Here is a 26,230-nt window from a genome sequence, read left to right as displayed (position 1 = left end):
TAAATCATATTAATGGGATTTTATTCAATTTCATGCTAAACTCTAGGAAAACATATTACAATATATCAATATATCAATATATATATATATATATATATATATATATATATATATATATATATATATATATATATATATATATATATATATAGATAGATATAGATATAGATAGATCTATCTATATATACACACACACTATATTACCAAAGGTATTGGGACGCCTGCCTTTACAAACACATGAACTTTAATGGCATCAGATCATTTTTCAGGTTGAAAAAACAACGTTTTTTTCAACTTGATCATTAAAACGGCCTTGCCTACACACGATTGTGAAAAAAAATGCTCTAGCAAAGCGCGGTGACCTCCAACACGTTCCATGCGGATGGCGCCACCCTTGGGGCTGCTTTAGCTGATTTAGTGTTAGTAAAAGACGATTCGCGCTTTTCTGTCTGTTACAGCGTGATGAATGTGCTTACGCCATTACAAACGGTAGTTTTACCAGATCGAGCGCTCCCATCTCATAACTTGCTTCTGAGCATGCGTGGATTTTTCACGCCGTTAAAGCCCACACACGACCATTTTTTACAACCCGAAAAACGACAACGTTAAAAACGTCGTTAAAAAATAGAGCATGTTCGAATTTTTTTTGGACATTTTTTAGAACCCAAAAAATGCTCTGAAGCCCACACACGATCATTTTGAATGAAATTAAAAAAAAAAGTAATTTTTTAGAATCCAAAAAATGATTGTGTGTACGTGGCATTAGTCTGTAGTGTTAAATATTGAGTTGGCCCGCCCTTTGCAGCAATAACAGCTTCAACTCTTCTGGGAAGGCCGTCCACAAGGTTTAGGAGTGGAAATGTTTGACCATTCTTCCAAAAGTGCATTTGTGAGGTCAGGCATTGATGTGGACGAGAAGGCCTGGCTCACAGTCTCTGCTCTAATAAATGTTCCAGCAAGTTGCAGGCCAGTCAAGTTCCTCCACCCCATACTCATTCATCAGGGTCTTTATGGACCTTGCTTGGTGCACTGGTCCAAATCATTTGGTGAAGGGGGATTGTGGTGTGTGTTTTTTTTCAGGCATTGGGCTTGGCCTCTTAGTTTCAGTGAAGGAAACTCAGCATCATCATACCAAGACATTTTGGACAATTTCATGCTCCCAACTTTGTGGGAACAATTTTGCCCCTTCCTGTTCCAACATGGCTGCGCACCAGTGCACAAAGCAAGGTCCATAAAGACATGGATGAGTGAGTTTGGGGTGGAGGAACTTGACTGGCCTGAAAAATCCTGACCTCAACCCCATAGAACACCTTTGGGATGAATTAGAGCGGAGACTGCAAGTCAAGCCTTCTCGTTCACATCAGTGCCTGACCTCACAAATGAGCTTCTGGAAGAATGGTCAAACAGTCCCATAGACACACTCCTAAACCTTGTGGACAGCTTTCCCATAAAAGTTGAAGCTGTTATAGCTGTAAAGGGTGGGCCAAATTCAATATTGAACCCTATGGATTAAGACTATAATTCCAATAAAATTCATGTGCGTGTAAAGGCAGGTGTCTCAATACTTTTGATAATATAGTGTACTATACTGTATATGCATGCTGTTTTCCTACCAAAGATTTATAATTTAGTCCATCCAGTCCTGAGAGCTACAGATCTGGGGGCAGATCCACAAAAGGATTACGTCGGCGTATCTACTGATACGCCAGCGTAATTTTAAATTTCCCGCGTCGTATCTTTGTTTTGATTCCTCAAAACAAGATACGACGGCATCTGGGCTCGATCCGACAGGCGTACGTCTTAGAACGCCGTCGGATCTAAGCTGCAATTTTTCGGCGGCCGCTAGGTGGCGTTACCGTTGAAATCCGCGTCGAGTATGCAAATTAGCTAGTTACGGCAATCCACGAACGTACGTCGGCTCGGCGCATTTTTTAAAGTCGTTTGCATTTGTCGTATAGTTAAAGCTGCTATACTGAGGCGTACTCAATGTTAAGTATGGCCGTCCTTCCCGCGTACAATTTTGAATTTTTTACGTCGCTTGCGTAAGTCGTTCGCGAATAGGAATTTGCGTAGAATGACGTCACCGTCGTAAGCATTGGCGGGTTCCGGTTTAATTTCGATCATGCGCACTGGGATACCCCCAGGGACGGCGCATGCGCAATTCCAAAAAAACTTAGTTTACGTCGGGTCACGACGTATTTACATAAAACACGCCCCCATCACTTCCATTTGAATTCCGCGCCCTTACGCCACAACAGATACACCACGCTGCCGTAACTTACGGCACAAATTCGTTGAGGATTCAAACCAAAAAAAGTAAGTTACAGCGGCGTAGTGTATCTTAGATACGCTACGCCCGGCGCAATAATGCGCCGTTGTATGTGGATCTACCCCCCGCTATTTAAGCACCCTGACATTTTTTTTCTATACCAGTCCAGTAGGACTCCTACTTTTACTGCCATGATGCAACTGCCATAGCTGCGTTTGGCGCAAGGTTTGCGGCATTGGTCCCATTGACTCCAGTGGATGAGTTTGATAAACAGTGCCATCAGTCAAACTCAACATGCTAGTAAAGTTGTCCCATCGTGAAGCAAAGCATTTAAGCCATGGCAATGAGATCTCACCCCTTCAACTGCCGTGTAATTTTGGAGATAGATGGTAAAAAGTTAGATCAACCCTTTGCCATCTACCTTTAATATTTTTTGTAATAGATTGTGTTTTGTCATTACATAAACACAGACATATATTCAAGTCAGACCAGCTAAATCAGACATCTTGGAATCAGCTATTTCCTTGCTCAGTAGAAGACTGAGGGCCAGATTCTCGTCCAGCGGTGTATCTTTGCGGCGGCGTAACGTATCCGATTTACGTTACGCCTCCGCAACTTAGACGGGCAAGTGCTGTATTCTCAAAGCACTTGCTCCGTAAGTTGCGGCGGCGTATTGTAAATTGGCCGGCGTAAGCCCGCCTAATTCAAATTTGGAACAGGGGGGCGTGTTTTATGTAAATGTACTGTGACCCGACATGATTGACGTTTTTCACGAACGGCGCATGCGCCGTCCGTGGAAATCTCCCAGTGTGCATTGCTCCTAATACGCCGCAAGGACGTATTGGTTTTGACGTGGACGTAAATTACGTCCAGCCCCATTCACGGACGAGTTACGCAAACAACGTAAAATTTTCAAATTTTGTCGCGGGAACGACGGCTATACTTAACATTGTTACGCCGCACTTACACCACCATATAGCAGGGGTAACTATACGCCGGGAAAAGCCTAACGTAAACGGCGTAACTTTACTGCGTCGGCCGGGCGTACATTCGTGAATTTGCGTATCTAGCTGATTTACATATTTCAACGCGTAAATCAGCGTACACGCCCCTAGCGGCCAGCGTAAATATGCAGTTACGATCCGACAGCGTAAGAGACTTACACCTGTCGGATCTAATAGATATCTATGCGTAACTGATTCTAAGAATCAGGCGCATTGATACGACGGCACAACGCAGAGATACGACGGCGTATCTGGAGATACGCCGTCGTATCTCCACTGAGAATCTGGCCCTGAATGTATTTCTGCATCACATAATGCAAATTTCATTATAATCACCTGAAAAATTACAGTCATCTAAACAGGTAGGTAACCATTTATTTTTAAAACAATATCAGCAATTTTATGCAAAAAACTGGAGCTGCAGTTAAAAACAAATACCTGTATCCCAACCCCCTCACCCTCGTAAAATAGGATTACAGACCTCAGATGAAGGCATGATCGACTTTAATTGCTGCGCCTTTCCCAAGGTCAGACAAGATTTATAGATTGTATTGTTCTTGGTGGTCACCCATGTGCTCGGCCTGACCATAAAACAATACACATGTGCCAAACACAATTTGGCCTGGCCAAGAAAGGCCAATAAAGTCTATAACCGACTTCTCTAATGCTATGCTAATGCTTTTACAATGTAATGGCAAGGACCTGAGGGGTCCACATTCCACTTTAAATGGAAACTAAAAATATTTTTTGGGTCAGTTTTCTAACATTGCTTTGTTACAATGCCCCAGTTTTCTAACATTGCTTGTAGCAAGCCCATGCAGGGCAAGGCAACAGGTTCATGATAATGTATCTCTCTCCAGCAAGACATATTTCTCTTTTTTGCTCCCTTGCCATTTTGATCGTTGTCTGCGAGCCAAGGAAAGATACAAGTTGCAGCTTACAAAGGCCCATGGACAGTGCACAGGGAAAACTGCAAACATTTCCCCCAAAAATTACGTTAAAAAATAAACAAAAAATCACAATTTTGATGAAATGCGTCGGATCCATAGATAAGGTGAAGTTGAGGTGGTCTTGGTGATTTTTAAAGCTCAACAATAGGCATAAAAATAAAAATTATGCATAGTATGTTGGCACCCTGCACACTGCAAGAGTTATACACACACGACCGTTTTTCATGACGAGAAAAATGCCATTTTTTTAATTGGTCATTAAAAACGTGTGTGTGTAGGCTCCAGAGCATTTTTTGCGACGAAAAAAAATGGGCATTTAAAATTTGGAACCTGCTCTATTTTTTTTGTGGTTTTTCACATCGTCGTTTTTCTCGTTGTGAAAAACGGCCGTGTGTAGGCTTTAACGACGGGGGAAAAAAACGTGCATGCTCAGAAGCAAGTTATGAGAAGGGAAATTTGCATAATCAAGCCCAAAGGGTGGCGCTATTCGAATGGAACTTCCCCTTTATAGTGCCGTTGTACGTGTTGTATGTCGCCGTGCTTTGCTCGAGCATTTTTTATCACGATTGTGTGTATGCAAGGCAGGCTTGAGAGGAATCGCGTCGAGAAAAACGTTGTTTTTTTCCATGACATGAATACCGGTCGTGTGTACGCGGAATTAAAGTGGTTGTCCACGCTGTTGGTGTCAGTGGGAGGAATAGTGCCTTATTGTTGGTATCAGTGACAGGAATTATGACCCGCTGTTGGTGGGAGGAATAGTGCCCTTAGGGCCAGATAAAGGCAAGCAAAGGGCCACATCCGGCCCCTGGCCTCCATTTTGGAAAGCACTGCTCTACAGAAAAAAGGTTAGGAAAAGCTGCATTAGATGAGCAGTAGACATGTGCACACTGAAATATTTTGTTTCGTAATTTCGTTTCCGTCCGAAAAATACATTTTATTTATTTTGTTTTTCGGTAAAAAAATGCATTTGTCCGAAAATCCAAATTAAGGTTGAATCTGTCATTGAAGGCTTATGGTGTCTGTCGAATGTTCTAAGAAGAAGACGAAGAAGAAGACGAAGACGAAGAAGAAGAAGAAGAAAAAAAAAGAAGATTCGACAGAATCTTCATGTCTCTCTATGTCGAATCTTCATGTCTCTCTATGTCGAATCTTCATGTCTCTCTATGTCGAATCTTCATGTCTCTCTATGTCGAATCTTCATGTCTCTCTATGTCGAATCTTCATGTCTCTCTATGTCGAATCTTTATGTCTCTCTATGTCGAATCTTTATGTCTCTCTATGTCGAATCTTCAAGTCTCTCTATGTCGAATCTTTATGTCTCTCTATGTCGAATCTTCAAGTCTCTCTATGTCGAATCTTCATGTCTCTCTATGTCGACTCTTCATGTCTCTCTATGTCGAATCTTGATGTCTCTCTATGTCGAATCTTCATGTCTCTCTATGTCGAATCTTCATGTCTCTCTATGTCGAATCTTCATGTCTCTCTATGTCGAATCTTCATGTCTCTCTATGTCGAATCTTCATGTCTCTCTACGTCGAATCTTCATGCCTCTCTATGTCGAATCTTCATGTCTCTCTATGTCGAATCTTCATGTCTCTCTATGTCGAATCTTTTCTCTCTATGTCGAATCTTTTCTCTCTATGTCGACTCTTCTTCATGTCTCTAAAATGTCGAATCTTTTCTCTCTATGTCAAATCTTTTCTCTTTATGTAGAATAATATTGGACTAATAGAGTTAATGTTAGGCATATTCGACCGCAACGAAAACGAAAATAAAGCATTTTTCATGTCGGATCTTTCAGTTTTTGTTTTCTGTGCTTTCGTTATTGTTTGTTAAAACGATAACGAAAACACCTGAAATTCGGACGAAAATGCATTCGGACGAAAACGAATGCACATGTCCAATGAGCAGTATGTTTATTGGGTATAAATGAAGGTTGACAGGGAAATGTAATGGACATTATGCTTACCGTAATGTCTATGGGTGGTGAATACCATTTATAATGTTCTCAAAGATGTTGTAGTAAAAATAAATTATTGCAATATTTACCGGTGATATCATTTATTGGGTACCACATACAGCCCCCACCAGTAGTGCACAATTATGTTTCACGGGATGTCGGTGCGCCCTTAAAGGGATTATATCATTTATCCATACTACTATATTTTACTGTTGAATATTTTGAAAACTCAATTTAGTAGGGTGACATTGTGATAAGGAAATAACCTCCAATTCAGAATGATAGCTGCAGTGAAGTCCCAAGATTTATTCCATAAGTGCTTTTCAGAAGACACCGTAAGTATCCGATCAGCAAATTAGATAGCGTGTCTGATTTCACAAAGTGCAATCTATTTCTTCTACATTGTATAAGCACATGAAAGTACAGTGTACCCTAAACCTTGGCACAATTTTTTATGCTCGAGCCAGATAAAGAGTAAACACCGAAAATACTTCTTTGAATTTTAATTAGATGAATGCCTCTTGGCAAGGTTTCTAAACACACCTGATAATATGAGAAATGGGATGATTTTACTACAAATGATGTTTACGAAAAGACAGATGTACTAAAATTAAAACACGATCCTCATTATTTTGATGGATGGCGTGTAAACTAATTATCTTTGCCTTGTTAAACGGTTTGGGTCAGCTACAGAGTCCTTGTCTAAGGGCACAAGTCGTTTTTTTTTCTTAACAAGGATACATTATACCATCCTAATTGGTAATGCAACTGCTAGATACAAATTGTATTTTATCCTGTAACATAATTTGAATGACCCAGACTTAAGCCTAGAATTTTCTTATAGGCAGGGTTACATATTAGTTGCCAAACTGGACATTAACCACTTAAGACCCGGACCTTTAGGCAGCTAAATTACCTGGCCAGTTTTTGCGATTCGGCACTGCGTCGCTTTAACTGACAATTGCGCGGCCGTGCGACGTGGCTCCCAAACAAAATTGGCGTCCTTTTTTTCCCACAAATAGAGCTTTCTTTTGGTGGTATTTGATCACCTCTGCGGTTTTTATTTTTTGCGCTATAAACAAAAATAGAGCGACAATTTTGAAAAAAAAATCAATATTTTTAACTTTTTGCTATAATAAATATCCCTCAAAAATATATATATATATATATATATATATATATAAAAAAAATGTTTCCCTCAGTTTAGGCCGATACGTATTCTTCTACCTATTTTTGGTAAAAAAAAATCGCAATAAGCGTTTATCGATTGGTTTGCGCAAAATTTATAGCGTTTACAAAATGGGTGATAGTTTTATTGCATTTTTATTAATAATTTTTTTTTTTACTACTAATGGTGGCGATCAGCGATTTTTTTCATGACTGCGACATTATGGCGGACACTTCGGACAATTTTGACACATTTTTGGGACCATTGTCATGTTTACTGTGAAAATGACAATTGCAGTTTGGGAGTTAACCACAAGGGGGCGCTGAAGGGGTTAAGTGTGACCTCATCTGTGTTTCTAACTGTAGGGGGGTGTTGCTGTAGGTGTGACGTCACTGATTGTGTTTCCACCCACCTAATATTATTATTATACAGGATTTATACAGTATAGCACCGACAGTACAAATACAATACACTTTAATACAGTAGGAATCCTGCTCATTAGGCTGCATTCACACCTGAGTGTAGGTCGTTCGGTCGTTTTTTCTGGCGTTTTGTCGCGCGTATTCATGCTTATTTGCGCGTTTGCATACAGCGTCGTCCGACGTTTGGGTCAAGAGAAGGTCAAGAGGTAATAGCTGTGGGGGATGTGCTGATGGAGAAAATAAATGTACAGTTGTTAGGTGGGGGCCAGATAGGCTTCACTAAAGAGATGGGTTTTCAGGGATCGTCTGAAAGTGGACAAAGTAGGAGAAAGTCGTACAGCTTGGGGTAGAGCATTCCAGAGGATGGGAGAGGCTCTGGAGAAGTCCTAAAGGTGAGCATGGGATGAGGTGACAAGGGAGTTTGAGAGCAGGAGGTCTTGGGAGGAGTGAAGCGAACGATTAGGTTAGTATCTTGAGACTAGGTTAGTGATATAGCTGGGGGCTAGGTTGTGGATGGCTTTGGAAGTTAAAGTTAGTATCTTGAAATGAATTTGTTGGCTAAGTGGCAGCCAATGTAGGGACTGGCAGAGTTGTATAGCAGATGGATCATCGTTCATGATGGACTGAAGTGGGGATAGCCTTTTTAAGGGTAAGCCAATGAGGAGGGAGTTGCAGTAATCGAGGCGAGAGATAACCAGGGAGTGGATTAGAAGCTTTGTGGCCACATTGGTTAGGAATGGGCGTATCTTGGAGATGTTGCGGAGGTTAAGGTGTCAAATTTTGGATAGCGATAGGATGTGGGGCCGACGGGTTAGTTCCGAAAGGTTCTTAGAATAATATTGAGTAGACCCCAATTGGCTGCCAAAATAGCCAGGACATATTGAGGCATGGCTGCCACTAGACCTCTAGAAGGTATGCTGTGGTATCTAGCACCTGGATCCTTTAAATCCTGTAAGTTGCGAGGTGGGGCCTCCATGGATCAGATTTGTTTTTCCATCACATCCCTAAGATGCTTGCTTGGATTTCGATATGGCAAATTTGGAAGCAAAGTCAGCATCTCAAACTCCTTGTGTTCCTCAAACCATTCTTGAACCATTTTTGAAGTGTGGCAGGGCTCATTATCTCGCCAAAAGAGGCCACTGCCATCAGGGAATACCATCTCCTTGAAGGGGTGTACTTGGTCACCAACAATGTTTAGGTACGTGTCAAAGTAACATCCACACGAGTGGCGGGATCCAAGGTTTCCCACAGAACGTTTCCCAAAGCTTCACAGTGCTTCCGCCGGCTTGCCTTCTTCCCATATTGCATCTTGGTGCCAGCTCTTCCCCAATTAAAGCCGGAGTTCACCCGAAAAACTATTTTTAACATTAGATTCATGATCATTTTGTCAAGGGGAATCGGGTGTTTTTTTTTAAATCGAAGCAGTACTTACCGTTTTAGAGATAGATCTTCTCCGCCGCTTCCGGGTATGGTCTTCGGGACTGGGCATTCCTATTTGATTGACAGGCTTCCGACAGGCTTCAGACAGTCGCATACATCGCGTCACGAGTAGCCGAAAGAAGCCGAACGTCGGTGCGGCTCTATACGGCGCCTGCGCACCGACGTTCGGCTACTTTCGGAAAATCGTGACGCACTGTATGCGACCGTCAGAAGCCTGTCGGAAGCCTGTCAATCAAATAGGAACGCCCAGTCCCGCAGCCCATACCCGGAAGCGGCGGAGAAGATCTATCTCTAAAACGGTAAGTACTGCTTCGATTTAAAAAAAAACACCCGATTCCCCTTGACAAAATGAGCCTCAATCTAATGTTAAAAATTGTGTTTTTGGGTGAACCTCCACTTTAAGTGACGCACACACTAGGCTATCTACATGATGTAAAAGAAAATGTGATTCATTAGTCTAGGCTACCTTCTTTTAGTGCTCCGTGGTCCAGTTCTGATGCTCACGCACCCCCATTGTACGCACTTTTGGCTGTGGACACGGGTCAGCATGGGCATCTGGACTAGTCTGCAGCTACGCTGCCCGATACGCAACAAACTGCGATGCCCATTTTTTCCGCTTTCAACACATCAACTTTATGGACAACATGTTTACTTGCTTCCTAATATATCCTACCGACTGTCAGATCTAATTATAATGAGATAATCAATGTTATTCGCTTAATCTGTCAGTGGTCATATAATTATGGCTGATCTGAAATATGAACTGCGTTTGGACTGCTTTTCAGAGGCATATGACAGGGATTTAGGAGGTGATATGATGCCTCCATACTGCTTGTTTTAACCCCACAAATGCTGCATCCCCATGCGTTTGCAGCACATTCCCATTCGTACTGCCAGAAGTGATCAATTTGAAGTAAAACATCATGACTGTGGTATATGAACACCCCCATCCACTGCATTTTCAGCTTAAAGGGGTGAATAAAAGCATGCTAAAAAAAATGCATCTCAGCCATTTGTTTTCTATGCCATTCCCCCAACTGCAAGCCTGAACGGGTCCTTAGGGCTCATTTACACTTGCTTTGGCCTCAACACACATTAAAGGATAGTTTACACTTGCTTCAAAACAAGGCTTCGAACAGGCTTTGTTAAAGCTCTCTGAATGCCAGTCAAAGCCCCTGTCACTAAATAAAATGGTTAGCTTACAGTCCTTTTTTACACCTTGCTTTTGCTTTGCTTTTCTTCAGCCTTGCTTCAAAAATGATACCCCATGTCAGTGGCGGCTGGTGCTCAAAATTTTTAGGGGGGCGCAAACAAAAAAAAAAAAAAAAAAAGACAATTGCAGCCTCACTGTGCCCATCGAAGGCAGCCACTGTGCCCATCAAATGCAGCCACTGTGCCATGTCATCAATTGTCGCCACTGTGCCATCAATTGCTGCCACTGTGCCATCAATTGTCACCACTGTGCCATGCCAAACGCAGCCACTGTGCCATCAAACACAGCCACTGTGCCATGCCATCAATTGTTGCCACTGTGCCATGCCATCAATTGTTGCCACTGTGCCCACATCAATTGTCGCCACTGTGCCCACATCAATTGTCGCCACTGTGCCCACATCAATTGTCCCCACTGTGCCCACATCAATTGTCCCCACTGTGCCCACATCAATTGTCCCCACTGTGCCCACATCAATTGTCCCCCACTGTGCCCACATCAATTGTCCCCACATCAATTGTCCCCACTGTGCCCACATCAATTGTCCCCACTGTGCCCACATCAATTGTCCCCCACTGTGCCCACATCAATTGTCCCCACATCAATTGTCCCCCACTGTGCCCACATCAATTGTCCCCCACTGTGCCCACATCAATTGTCCCCACATCAATTGTCCCCACTGTGCCCTGTAAAATGCTGCCAGTCAGATTGCCCCGCCCAGCACTTACCTTTCTGGGGTTCGCCATCCTCCTTCCACGGTCCCTTGATGTCTTCTGCCGCCCTTGATGACGCTTCAGCCAATCAGGTTACTGATAACCAGAATCAGTGAACCTGATTGGCTGAGACAGCCATCAGTCTTATCCAAAGGGACGTAGCCCACTACATTCCGAAGATAAGACATCCGGGAGCTGAAGGGCTGTACTGGGAAAGCCTATCAGAGCCACTGGCTCTGATAGGCACTTCCGCACAGCCAACCAGCTGTCCTTATTCAGATAATCGGCGCCCAATGTCCGGTTATCTGAATAGGCTGGCCACAATAGCAATGCAATGCATGAGTGTATGTTATTTGCGCGGCGCTGCAAAACTAATTTTTAAAAGCCTTAAAGGGCTCGTTTTTTTTTTATGACTACAGGAGGGGGGGGGGGGGTGTTGCCCGGGCGCCCCCTATGGACGGGCCGCCACTGCCCCATGTAGCTTTGGTGGAGCATCAAAGCGTCTTCAAAGCCTCCATAGAAGTCTATGGCAAAGCTCGCTTGAAGCCTCATCGAAGCCCCACAAAGCCTCACCGAAGCCCCACCAAAGGCCCATCGAAGGCTCATCGAAGCCCCACCAAAGCCTTATTGAAGCCTCATCGAAGCACCAAGCAAAAAGCAAAGTGTAAACAGGACTGTCAGCTAACCATTTTTTTTAGTGACAGGAGCTTTGACTGGCGTTCAGAGAGCTTTAACAAAGCGTGTCTGAAGCCTTTGTTTTGATGCAAGCCTAAATAGACCCTAAGGGATTAGCACAAAGCAGCTAATTCTACTCACAACTGCTAAAAATTAATCTGCGGCAATTTTAAGACAAATACAATTGTACCGTGCGCACAGAAATCAGAAATTTCTTGCCATTACAGACAATTTTTTTTTTTTTTTTACTAAAAGACAGTCATTAGTAGAATGGATGTCTTATCGTGGGCCAAGCTGTAGAAAATCATCCACTAACACAGAGTTTTGTCTTTCCAAACTAGAAGACAGCAGCAGTCCTCACATGAGGAATAAAATCACTGTGTCACACTTTGTGATTTCACATCTGTTACAGAGCAGGCCCCAAGCCTGTACCGCTAGCATCGCTATGGCAACCGCTGGCAGCTCTTAGTAAGAGCCGCCAAACAAATTAAACTTTACACTGTATCAGCTCAAACCTGCAGAGAGAGCTAAGAAAAGCGGCAATAAAAGAGCTTCAAAAATAGCATTAGCGTTTACAGTTTGAAAAGGCTTTTTGTGAAATCATATTATCGAAGACAACGATGTGCCAAACAGCTCAGTCGTAAAGATATAAATCCAGATTACAAATATTAAAATTGTGGTTTTATACGGCCAACTGTAAAAGCATATTATAGCATTGGGAGATGACATGTAAACAGATAATACAAAGAAAATGAAAGCAGCAATAATAACCTTTTTGCATATTGTAAATACTGGGCTAATTTCGAGAACAAAATCGACTTTTTTGCTTGAAAAAAAACATATACACATTGTAGATAACTGATACACAATCCATTTTGTAATTTATGGGGGGGAAATATTACTATTAATTAAAGCTGCCAAAAAATATTGTTTCTGTGTTTACAAAAGGCCAAAAGGAATGGCGAGACGAGGGTAAGGGCTGGCATTGCCCAAAGCACACCGTGGCAATTGGTGGGTATGGGTCTATAGGCATGGTTTAATGACTGGGATTTAGGGTCATGATGACTCATGACATACCATCCTGGTGGTGGTTACAAGGGTTGTTTAGATTCCCATTAGTTAGAACCCTGGTTCAATAACCATTGGGAGGGCTTTACAGCTAATATGGAAACCCAAACCCCATAAACACCACTGTAGTCAGGTGTGCATTGGTAAGCAAAGAACTTAAAGGGGTGGTTCACCCTAAAAACTACTTTTTCTTATTCCACTGCCCCCCCACATTACAATACGATTAAGGCTCTTATTATTTTTTTCATGCTGTACATACCTTAGTACAGCATATTCACCCGTGCATCCGGGTTGCGAGTCCCGCGGGAGTGGGCGTTCCTAACATGTGTGTGATTGACGTTTTGCCCAAAAACTAGCTCCCCCCGTCGCGTAAGCCGCGTCACGATTGGCGAAAGGAGCCGAACGGCGATGCGCATGCGCAGTATAGCGCCGACTCGCCGTTCGGCTCCTTTCGCCAACCGTGACGCGGCTTACGCGACGGGGGGAGCTCGTTTTTGGGGAAAACGTCAATCACCAGCATGTGAGGAACGCCCACTCCCGCGGGACTCGCAACCCGGAAGAGCCTTCATCGTATTGTAATGTGGGGGGGCAGTGGAATAAGAAAAAGTAGTTTTTAGGGTGAACCACCCCTTTAAGAGGGTTTTTAAGATTCCCATTTTTTTAACCCTGGCACAATAACCACTGGGAGAGTCCAACAGCTAATATGGAAACCTAGACCCCCATATTAAAAATAAATAAAAAAACACCACTGTAGTCAGGTGTAAGCAAAGAACATACGGTAACACCAAGAAGAAACTCTTGCACTCACCTATAGCCAGTGCCGATCCTGACCTCCCTGGGGCCCTAAGCAAAATGACATGTCACAGCAGGGGGGGGGGGGGGTGGTGGTGTCATGACATGTCACATTTAGAGATTAAAGTTGAGAAGCAGGGGAAGGGGGTGTTCTGCTGTCGGTAATGACATCTTACATTAAGTGCAGCCAGCGAGTTGAGAAGCGGGGTGAGGGGCCGAAAATAACTTCTCACCAGGCAGGGCCTCTAGTAATTTGGGGGGCCCTCCGCAGCTTTGTGGGGCCCTAAGCGGCTTGCATAGTGAGCCTATAGGGCGGATCGGCCCTGCCTATAGCCGAAGGGCCTTCTACCCAAGAAGCGTCAGCTTGACCCTCAGCATGATTCTCCCCTTCACCAGAAGGCACCCAACTTCCCGGACGTCTCTAGATGGAGCATTTCCAGCTATCAACTCTCATCTTCAAGTCAAAGCTTCATCTTCAACTGTATATCTCCATGTCCCTTTTATGTCCGTGTCCATTCACAAAACAGCCCTTCAGTTGTGACGCTCCCTCGCCTATACTCCCACAAACCTTTCACTCTTGCCAAAGATGAGCTCTTGTCTCACCAATTACCCTTTCTTCTCTCTCCATTACTGCTCTGCCAGTTCAATTGAACAACACCTGTCATCCTGGCAGACCACAACCCTGCCTTCACCAACTCGCCTCTCCTCTACACCCATCACAAATTGTTGCAGTGGGACACACTTTCCCTTGATGACGGGCCCCAGACTCCTAAGGTCCTCTAGTTTTGGTACAACCACACACAACTACCTATAATCAACTACACCAATCATGCTTAAAATCAAACTGCCCCATGATTTTGAACACATGACCTTGCATTTGCAGATCTGACAGTTTACACAGATAAGGTTATTCGCAATGCTTCTCAAAAAATTGGGCTTTATAAGACATAGAAACCAGGAACCCAACCTACAGCTGGATTCAAACCCACTGTCAGGGCTGGCCTCTTAGCAGCTCCCTTCTCTGTGCTCAGGCTGCTCAGCTGCTGGATATTTCAGCAATCATTGATCCCTCAGTGGCTCCCCGGTTATCATTATCTGCTCATCAGTCCCGCCTACAGCCAGCCCCTTCTGGCTAAACTGCTTTGTTCATTCCTTTCCTGATTTTGCCTTGTTCAACATATTTGGAGATTCTCTGCTGTGTTCCTGTTAAAGACTTTGCCCAGCTGACATCTCTTCTGGTTCCTGATCCTGTTCTTCTGCCTCCGACTACATTGATCTCTGGTTTCCTGATTACTGGCCTGTCTGACTATTCACTTTGGATATCGTTACCTGGCTTATGTTTTTGACGTTTACTGATCTGTACCAATTTTTATTATTATATTAAAAGGAGTGATTTTTACTACATTTCTGTCTCACCCTCACTGGTTCCTGACACCCCACAAAGGTATGCACTCACCTCATTCTTTCTACCAATCAGCTGCCTTTGGCACAAAGCCACAGTCAGCCACCACGCTCCTCTCTAGCAGAGTCCTCTGCAAATAGTCCACTGAAAAGTAGGGATGCACCGAAATGGAAATTTCAGAACCGAAACGAAACCGAAATGAAAAAAAAATTCAGACCGAAACCGAAACCGAAAATTACTTTTGTTTTTTTCCCCTATTTCAATTTTTTTTTCAATAATTGAATGTATTACACGAGACATTTTAATTAGCTTCATTGATTTCAAATAACCAGAATTGAAAAGCTCCAATTCAATATAATAAAATCCAAACTTTTATTTAAAAAATTAGACACAAATAGTATTCAATTGGTTACAGTGGCTGCGTTTGATGGGCACAGTGGCGACGTGTGATGGTAGAGTGGCGACGTGTGATGGCACAATGGCTGCGTTTGATGGGCACAGCGGCTGCGTTTGATGGGCACAGTGGCGACGTGTGTTGGCACAGTGGCTGCGTTTGATGGGCACAGTGGCTGCATTTGATGGGCACAGTGGCAAAGTGTGTTGGCACAGTGGCTGGGTTTGATGGGCACAGTGGCTGCGTTTGATGGGCACAGTGGTGACGTGTGATGGCACAGTGAGGCTGCAATTAATGTTTTTTTTGGTAGTCAGAGAAGGCAAGCATGGCTCAATAACACACAAATGTTTTTTTTAAAAAACTTTTGTGTGTTATTGAGCCATGCTTGCCTTCTCTGACTACCAAAAAAAACATTAATTACAGCCTCGCTGTGCCTCTGTGAATAAATAGCAGATAATTTTTTTTTATCTGCCATTTTTTCATTAGGAAAGTGCTGGTCAGTCTCAATTAGTTAACCCCCCTCCCCCCTGCTAGTGCTTACTTTTTTTTATCAGGTTACGCTGCTAGGTTCCTCCTAGGCAGGCAGTGTGGTTATTCTGACTCTGACTGTCACAGGCTCCGACACAGCTCCTGGCCTGCCCAGCGCTCCGAGTCCTCCCTCACCTCCGGCCGTGACGTCACGCCGCTCACGCCGCTGGACTAGACCAAAAGACTCCCCCATAGGGGGGAGTCCAAATACCAGGAAATGGAGCTAGGAGGAATCCGGTGGAGCACGATCGGCAGTCGGCACGCAATTTGTACAGTGCCGCTGCCGCTGCCCACGCTATGTACATGTCTGGCGGCCAGCGTGTGTGTCTGGCGGTCTGTGTATGTATTAGAACTGTGCCCCCTTGTAAACGAAATGGTCCCGCCCACAGCGTTCATTATCGGCAATTCTAATGTGTTTCGGCAGGGACCCAAAAATGCTGTTTTCGGCCGATATGTATCGGCCACCGATATATCGGTGCATCCCTACTGAAAAGTATAGGACATCACAGAGCAAGTGCAGATCCTGTTGCTTAGTGATAAAGCTATCTTGGTGCTTATTTGGTGTTGCATTAATTCTCCTGGAACAAATCTGGGAAAGTGATGTTTTTTCATGAAACCTTCCGTGTGAGACAATAAACCCAATATGTGCCCAAATATGAAATTTTGGCTCTAGTGAAGTAGACCAGAGTACAAGTGTCTCATCGAAAACTGAACAGGGGGAGGCACAGTGTTGTTCAATGGCAAAAGGTAGATGTGACTCTGTAAACATGGTTAAACTACAATGATTTTGAGTTCTCCAAGAGAACAGATTCAACACTCACCCAGTTATAGCCTGGTGCAATTAGTGATTTTGCCACTAGGTGGCTCTGTACCAGAATAGTGTCTAGTATAGCAGGTAGTGACACTAGGTCAGGGGTGTCAAACTCAATTTCATCGTGGGCCGCATCAGCATTATGATTGCCCTCAAAAGGGTCGGTTGTATCTGTAAGATTAGATGTCCAGCGCATCCCCTCCCCTTACATTAGATGTCAAGAGCCACCCTACCATCAGAGGTTGAGTCCCCCACTCTCCCTTACATCACAGTGCACCACCTTACCTTATGCTGCTGCTGGGAAGAAGCTGGAGGCATTGCTTGAAAGCAGAAAGTAAGGGTCTGGAGTAGGACCAGAGGAGGGTTGGAGCTCTCCTGCAGCTGCAGGAGAGGTGCGAGGGCCACATGAAATGACCTGGAGGGCCGGATTCGGCCCGCGGGCCTTGTGTTTGCCACCTATGCACTAGGTGATAGACCCCTTTTAGGCAGAAACATCCCATAGTGATTTCAGGGGTGAGTCAGCACCCACATATTAGCCAGGCGGAGAGGAGCACTTTCTTGGGAGTCAAACACCCTACACCTGTGAGGATGTATCCAGAAAATGTAGGCCCTAGACAGGGCAGGAGGCCGGGTGGAGTGGACCTGTACATAGAAGGAGCCAACTGCAATCATCCTGTCCCTTATGGAGATGGCTAGGGCAGAGGGGAGATTCTGTGTGAGACTTCTTCCCTGGAAAAGTTCCATGGGAGAGGTATACCTAGAAAAGAGGTGACTAAAGAGAGCACAGTCCTGTGAGTACTGATGACCCTGGGTAAATGAGAGCCTGTATATGGCTGTTAAGGTGCTGCATATACTTTCACCTGTGACTACTGCAGACTGTCCACTATATGTGATTGACTGTGTATGTGAAGTGACTCTGGAATGTATGTCCTTATGACGTGACTGTAATGCTATTTCCTGAACAACACCAGTAAAGTTAAGTGCATCTTTTTATTGTGTGGACATTCCCTCTTTGGGATTTAAAGGTCTATGGCTGAGAATGTCGTGTGGGGGCCAATGGAGAGGCACAAGATGGCAGAGGGTTGGGCCTCGGGCAACAGGGAAAGTTTTCTAGCAAGGCTGGAGAGGTGGTAGGGACCTGCGCTTTGGTGCCAAATTCAGCCAATCACAAAGCCTCTCCTATATGCTTCTATGTTTTAAATTGTCATACAAATATATATTTGAAATCAAATATTTCATATTTTTTGACAATAACATGCTGTGGGTGGATTTCTGCCAATCGTAGGCTGGGCCACGCCCCTACAGCCTGTGTCTTAGATTAACAAGGAGGTGAAGTCTCCATCAATCTACATGTATTATCCCACCCCCATTGTGTTTAGTTGTTTAGTGGGCATGGAGAAGGAGAGAGGGAGCGGGCTGTCATTTACCACTGCGTGACTCGTTATTCACATGGGCTGCTCAGATGTGATAGGGAGGAAATTCTCAGCATAGAAACTTACTGGAAACTGAGCATGTGCAGAGTTGCCACCACTGCTGCAAAATCCCTAGCTGAATTGGGGTCTTGGACAGAAGGGTGAGATAGAGAGCAGCAGGATCAATCAGGCTTTTTGCAGAAAACAGAAAGAGAATCTCATAGTGATGAGTGAGTATGAACAGCATGTAATAGACCATTTATTGATAGTTTTTTATGATGTGGGTTTAGTGACACTTTAATTTTTAGTATGCAGGCACAAAATTCTATATTTTTTTTTGGCTGAATGCAATTCAGCTTTAAAGTGATACGAAAGTCTTGTTTTTTTAGTAGTAAAAAATTAAAAACGTGTTATACCTTACCTGCTCTGTGTAATGTTTTTGCACAGAGCAGCCCAGATCCTCCTCTTTTCGGACCCATTGCTGGTGCTCCTGGCTGTTCCCTCCTGCTGAGTGCCCCAACAGAAAGCAGCTTGCTATGGGAGCACCCAAGCCGAGCCACAGCTCCCTGTGTCCATTTAGACACGAGCTGTGCACCGGCCTGCCCTCATTGGTTGACTGACTTTGATTGACAGCAGCGGGAGCCAATGAGGCCAACAACTGTGTCTCAGCCAATGAGGAGGGGAGTCCCAGGCAGCCGAGACACTCCTAAAGTATCGCTGGATCTAGATGGACCTAAGGTAAGTATAAAGCCTCGTACACACGATCAGTCCATCCAATGAGAACGGTCTGAAGGACCGTTGTCATCGGTTAACCGATGAAGCTGACTGATGGTCCGTCGCGCCTACACACCATTGGTTAAAAAAACGATCGTGTCAGAACGCAGTGACATAAAACACTACGACGTGCTGAAAAAACAAAGTTCAATGATTTCCAAGCATGCGTCGACTTGATTCTGAGCATGCGTGGATTTTTAACCGATGGTCGTGCCTACTAACGATCGGTTTTGACCTATCGGTTAGGAATCCATCGGTTAAATTTAAAGCAAGTTGGCTTTTTTTAACCGATGGTTAAATAACCTATGGGGTCCACACATGATCGGTTTTGACTGATGAAAACGGTCCATCAGACCGTTGTCCTCTGGTTAACCGATCGTGTGTACGAGGCCTTAGAGGGGCTGAGGGGGGTAGCTGCACAAAGAAGGGATTTTTATCTTAATGCGTAGAATGCATTAAGATAAAAAAAAAAACTTCTGCCTTTACAACCACTTTAATGATGTCCTGTCCATGATAATCTGGGAAGGCACTAGGGGGAAGCTCTGCATGAGGAGTCTATAAGTCCCATCTGTAGAGCAACAGCGTAAGATACCAGTGGAGATGCATCTGGAGAAATTTCAACTCAACTCATAGCACGATCAATAACTGGAGAAGGTTTTCCCTCTTCCGTATGGCCATCCCCCATAAACCATAGGTGGCACCTACACTCAATCATCCCAAAGCGCCACAGTGTGATGCCAACGCTATGCCAGCATTTGTGTGTATTGAGCCCCTCAGCTCAATATTATCCTTTCATCCTGCAGGTCAGTGAGTGTTCGGAGAACGTTCCCTGCATTATATGATGATTATTTTTCTGGCTGTGTTCCACCTACATGTAAAATGCATAAAGACTGGTGTGCTGTGAACGCTCATACGAGCACACGAGAATGTATTTTTAATGCAGTTGGCACTCAGATCAATATGACTGTCCACGCTTCCCATGAATATTACATGTGTTGAAACTGCCGTGGACGCGTGTAAACACAACACAGCCAAAGCACGTCCTATGTTGTATTACAAGTCAATGTTTATTTGCAAAGAAATCTAAGAAAAAATGCAGCTTCCCGCCGACTGTTTGTCACATTTATGTTCTTAGAAATCGTAGCCGAGGGGCACGCATGCCCGGTCCTTAATCAATTCACTTACTACTCTCCAAATGTTTTATAAACTTGTAAGTCATTTTGCAAACTTTTATATTTGTCCCCCGTTAGGGGGCCCCTTTGCGGTTAATGAGTTGAAATGATTTAGGTTTCTAGTAAAGCACAATGGTTTCTCCCCGCTGGTATATTTTAGAGACTGGGAGAGTATATATCAAAGGATTACAACTATGCAAATTGCGGAGAACGGTAAAAAAGGAACATGAAACGCTTTTTTGTGGATAATTAAGACTAATTCATCTCGCTGGTTCTACGTTTTAGTGTTCTTTAATCAAGGCAGCTGTAATGTTTTGAAGATGAACCTGTTCTACTCAATAGCTCCATCACCTCTGACAACCAGTCAGTCTCAGGCCCCGTACACACGACCGAGAAACTCGTCGAGCCAAATTCGACTCCCGTCGAGAAAATAGAGAACCTGCTCTCTTTTTGGCTCGACGAGTTTCCCGACGGGTTTCTCGGCGAAAAGTGTACACACGACTGGTTTTCTCGGCAGAATACGTCTCCCATCGAGTTTCTTGCTGAATTCTGCCGAGAAAACCGGTCGTGTGTACGGGGCCTTAGAACCAATGAGCTCTGATGAGATCTCAGGCTTCACATGGCCCTTGGCTCTCCTGTGGACAGTACTTTAAAACAACAAAGAATGGGCGCACCAGCCTAGAAGATTACCATTAAACACATTTATTAACAAATTAAAGGGGTTGTAAAGGTTAGTTTCTTATTTTCTAAATACCGTATTTAGCGGCGTATACCGCGCACTTTTTTCCCCTTAAAATCAGGGGAAAATTGTGGGTGCGCGATATACGCCGATCCCCGCTGTCTCCGACATTGTCCGAGCAGAGCCGAGTGTACTGCGCGCTCGGCTAGGCTCGGCCACGCTCGGCTCCGCCCGCAGCCATGCGAGAGGAGCCGAGAGAAGCCGAGTGCGCAGGAAATCCGGCTCTGCACAGCGCGCCAAATTCAAACACACGATGCTGCAACCCTGCAGACGGACACCCACAAGACTCGACGGACCCCACCGCAGACGGACACCCACAAGGCTCGACGGACCCCGCGCAAGGCCGCAGACGGATGCCGGACAAGGCTGCCGATGGACGCCAGGCAAGACAGCAGACGGACACCGACAAGGCTGGATGGACCCCGTGCAAGGCCGCAGACGGACGCTGGACAAAGCCGCCGATGGACGCCGGGCAAGACATCCAAAATGTAAGTTTTAAACTTCCATTCTCAGCTTGGGGTGTGCGCTATATGCCGGCGCACAGTATATGCCGATAAATACGATAGGTTCCTTTAAGTTAGTGCATTGTTGGTTCACTTACCTTTTCCTTCGATTTCTCTTCTAAATGTTTTTCTTTCTTTGTTTTCTTTGTCTGAATTTCTCACTTCCTGTTCCTCCTTAGTAAGCTGTTCTGGCTGACTAACCCCCAGCCAGAACGGCTCGGATTATGGGGGCAAGCTTACTAAGGAGAAACAGGAAGTGAGAAATTCAGACAAAGAAAAAAAACATGAAAATCGAAGGAAAAGGTAAGTGAACCAACAATGCACTAGCTTAAAGGACCCCATTTAGAAAATAAAAAACAAACCTTTACAACCCCTTTAAAGAAGTGTTATACTCACAAACACAAGACATAAACAAGCATATTGTGGCTCTGAAGACAAGGGTTGCCCCTTTGAAACATGTACATTAAGGGGTCCTTTCAAGCCATTAGTTGAGTGGTGTGGATCTGGAGGCAGTTGCATCTGAATTTTTCGATACGCTTGTTATTGTCATGCGTTTGTGAGTATGTCACTTGTTTAACTTATCAATAAAATTGTTTAATGGTGTAGCACACTGTAGTGGGCTACTATTGGTAGTGCAGGTAAATTGTAGTCTGGCTCAGGGCTGAGCCTGAGCCATGGAATCTGGGTCTGGGTTCATTAGAGTTCAGGGCCGGATGACTCATCCCTGCAGCTCTCTGGTGTCATCCCTGGTTCTAGAATATTGGAGAATTTTTTAGAAATTAGTGGGCGGAAATCAGGAGCATTGTCCTGCATATTTAGGGGGCCTTAGCCAATCCCCAGGAAGTTGGCCTGGCAGGGGACCAAGTGAGCCCTTAAATAGAGATTAATAGAGTCAAGCTGGTCAGCAGGGGAGTCGGGTGGAAGATGGAGATGCAGTGCTGAGGAGACTGTTGGTGGCCCTTGAGGGACCCCTGCTGGGAGAGGTTTTATCTTGGGCTGAAGCTCGGGTGGCTGGCCTGGAAGTATCCTACCATAGGAGGCAGTTGGAAGGAAGCTTTTCAGAGAGGCAAAAAGAGCAGGACAGTGTGAGTAGATCAGCACGGTGCAGGGACAGACAAGAGGAGAGACTGTCACAGGCAGAAGACAGCCGTGTGCTTAAAGGGGTTGTAAACCCTTTAGGCTTTTCACCTTAATGCATTCTATGAGAGCGGCTCTCCAACAGGGCACTTGAGAAGAGAAGGAGCCAGGAGCACCGCTGAGGGACCCCAGAAGACGAGGATGGGGGCCACGCTGTGCAAAACCAACTGCACAGAGGTGGTAAGTATGACATGTTTGTTTTTTTGTTTTTTTTAAGAGACTTTAGATATCCTAGTGATTGTAAACCCTCGTTTTTTAGTTTTTTTTTAATAACATATCATACTTACCTCCACTGTGCAGCTCGTTTCGCACAGATTGGCCCTGATCATCATCTTCTGGGGTCCCCCGGCGGCTCTCGTGGCTCCTCCCCGCATCAGATAACCCCCTAGGAGAAGCGCTCTCCCGGGGGGGGGGGGGTTTACCTTGTGGGCACGCTCCCGAGTCCAGCAATTGCATCCATAGTCCAAATGCCAGACTTGGCCCTGCCCCCCGACACCCTCTGTGCTCATTCATTCAGAGTACACGCCTTCTAATACAGGAGGTATGTTACTGGCCAAGATGACTAGGTGAAAACAGAAGGAAAAAAAGCCAAAGAGAAGAAAACGAATACAGCCACCGCATCGAATGATTGGTAAGCGGCAATATATAATACATTTTTGGCTTTGGGTTTAATACCGCTTTAAGACTTTCATAAGAAAGCCATGTAAAATAAAAAAAAATTAAACAGGGCACAGTGTTCCACACCTAAAATATTGCCATCCAATCCTCCAGCATACTTTTCCTTTCTGTAAAACAAAGCCAGTTTGGCAGTAATCCTCCATTTGCCTGAGGTCTCCAAGCAGGCAAAGCCGCAACCTTAGATCTCTGTCTGGAGCATAATTCTACAAGTGGCTGCCTCTAGTGTATGACACCCAAGGGAGCCCTTTTAAAGGCTGGCAAGGGTAGTAAACAATGCACTCGAAACAGCTAAACCGCAATAGCCTGACTTTCTCCCAGTAGACTTGGCAGCTGCAATGAATCCCTCTTCAGGTCTTGCAATGCATCACTTTATTTCAAAAGGGGCTCCTGGCACCTTATTTATGTCTCTTCCATTTATAAAAGAAAAGAATCCAAAAAAAAACGACTCTCCTCGTTAACCCCCGAAGGGGAAAATCTAAGGCCATTCTCAGATGCCCGTGTAAAAAAGACGGAGCCAATGTGTGCCACTTCCATTAGCGAGGTCTGGCATGTCATGGAACTCCCTTGGGGGACTTGTGCGCTAAACATACAGCAGCACCATCTGCTTTTCCTTACTTTACTTCACAGTGAAATACATCACTTCACCTTAGAGGATTTCAAACATGTTTCAACGTAAATAGAACCAAAGCAGATGCTGATTATATATTCTGTTTATTTTTTGTTCAGTATGTCATGCACAGGTAAAGCAGCATGCCATGATCGTCCAACAAAGACTTTTTATTTTTTTTTTCACCAAAGGTCTTGCCAGCCATCTTGTCTTTTCTGTACCAAGGCGAAGCTTGCCAAATTATGAAAGCTGTAGTTTTGTATTTTATGACTTCCCGTAGAACCCGTATTCTGGAACTCTTTACACAGAGCTACTGACATCCGTCCTTGTCCCAGAGGAACTTACAATCTAATTTCCCTATCACATTTATAAAAGTGTACAATTTGGTCCCAAGCCAGTTCCTTGGTTGTCTTTTCTAATGGAAAATTAGTATATTACTTTGAAGAGAAACCAATGTTTTTCATTAACCACCTCAATGCCAACGGATTTCTTCATTTCCAGAAAATTGGGGCAAAAATTAGATCATCTTTGAGTGAGTGAGTGAAAAACTTATATAGCGCTGCACATGCGAACTGAATCGCCTCTGGGCGCTTGTTTAACCAGTTCTCCTTTGACGTCAAAAGAGATGGGTTTTGATCTTTCTCCTAAAGGCCAAGTGGTTCCTCCAACCGAATGGAGGTTGGTAAAGTGTTCCAAAGTCGAGGGCCCAGGACAGCAAATCTTCTTTCTCCTTTGGGGAGATCTGGTTTTGGGGATTTGAAGTACATTTTGGTTGGAGGATCGCAGAACGCGATAGGTGCGTCAGACAAAGTGCTTTGACTGTCTACCTTCCAAAAAGGGTAATTTGGAGGATGTTTTTTAACCAGCAGGTTGAACAAAAAAAATGACCTGATTCCCCTATCCCCACATTCGCTGAACTATTGTGTTCTGACATAGGGGAGACTTCCCCACTGTCGGAATACACTGATCAGCGCTGCCAGCTATAGCCAGAAACCAGCAGTGCTGGTTGTGCAGAAGTTTTCCTATAGGCAAGAGTGAGATCTCCAGAACTGGCCACAGTATTCTAAATGAAGTCTAACTAAAGATCAATATTGGGAAACAGGATTTCCTGACTCCTGCTGGTGACTCCTCTAGTGATAACTAAAGATCTATAAAGAAGAATCAGGACCCCCTTCCTCCTGCTGGTGACCCCTCTAGTGATGCATCCTAGAATTCTATTCACTTTTCCCATTACTTGGCCATACTGTTTGCTCATTTTGCAAACAAATTGCATTTATTCTGACATAGGTACCCTCAAATCTTTTTCCTCTGTAGTTCTGGTTAACACTGTACCCCCAATATTGTACTCAATCTTTTTACCCTAGGTACATTATTTTACATTTAGAAACATTGAATTGCAGTCTGCGCTGCTTTGATAAATTTTCCAGTAATCCAAATCATGTGCCATGTTACAGACACCTCCAGGGATATCAACCCTATTACACACCTTTGAATTATCAGCAAAAATACATACCTTGCCCACCAACCCTTTAGTTAAATCACTTACAAATTATTAAATAGAACATGACCTACTACAGAGCCTTGTGGTACACCACTAGTGACTGATCTGTTTCAAATTAACCCCATTTACAACCACACTCTAGTATCTATCGTTTGGCCAAATGTATATTCACTGAACCACCCAAGGGTTAAGTTCTAGCTTATACTAATTTTAATTGGATCATTATGTGGAACTGTATCAAATGCTTTGCAGAAATCAAGATATGCTATGTCCACAACACCACCCTGGTCAAAACTGGACGTGTTGATACTCACTTGTATCTGTAGTCTCGTACTGACTGTCTCTCTGCAATTCAAAGATCTCCACTTCAACACGGGCGTTGGACCCTCCTTGCGTGTGGCTGTTGATATGTTCTCGGGCGAGCGCAAGTGCCAACCTCTCACCACGCCCGCAAACAGTCTGATCGTCAAGGATTGCGGCTGGAAAAGAAATGGACCCGTTATATATATATATATATATTTCATATACGGTAGACAGCATGGAAGTGTATGTAAACCCTAACAATGAACCTTGTGTATTGCTCTCTTTTGGTTTTGTTAAATATACAGTTGTGAAAGCATTTTGTTATATAGATTCAATAAGTTCAAAAAGTAAAGGTGGAACCCAACAGTTAATCCAGTTAATTTCTTTGCAAACCTCAAGCAGTGTTATCAGCCCTTCCAAGCTGATGTACTGTAGAGAAACTAGAGAATACATCCCTCTATGTTATTGAGAAGATTATAGGGGGACACACGACCTGTTCTAGAGTGATAACCCTCCTCCTGCATAGATACAGCACAGCAATTCGCATTTTTGTTCTTGCGTTTAGATACTCTGCCTAGCTAGTTGGATCTAGTTT

The 26,230-nt window shown here is 44.1% G+C and overlaps 1 protein-coding gene across 2 annotated transcripts in view; it reads right to left on the bottom strand.

Moving 5' to 3' along the window:
* Positions 1-26,230, bottom strand: part of GRIK5 (glutamate ionotropic receptor kainate type subunit 5) — a 447,945-nt gene that overhangs the window by 182,391 nt on the left and 239,324 nt on the right. For both annotated transcript variants that reach the window (XM_040327322.1, XM_040327323.1), the window contains exon 3: positions 25,647-25,811. In XM_040327322.1, coding sequence (XP_040183256.1) covers positions 25,647-25,811 — 165 coding nt within the window. The remainder of the gene's footprint in view (positions 1-25,646; positions 25,812-26,230) is intronic.

The sequence above is a fragment of the Rana temporaria genome, chromosome 10 (assembly GCF_905171775.1).
Source record: "Rana temporaria chromosome 10, aRanTem1.1, whole genome shotgun sequence".
NCBI lineage: Eukaryota > Metazoa > Chordata > Amphibia > Anura > Ranidae > Rana > Rana temporaria.
This window is presented reverse-complemented; position numbering and strand designations above follow the sequence as displayed.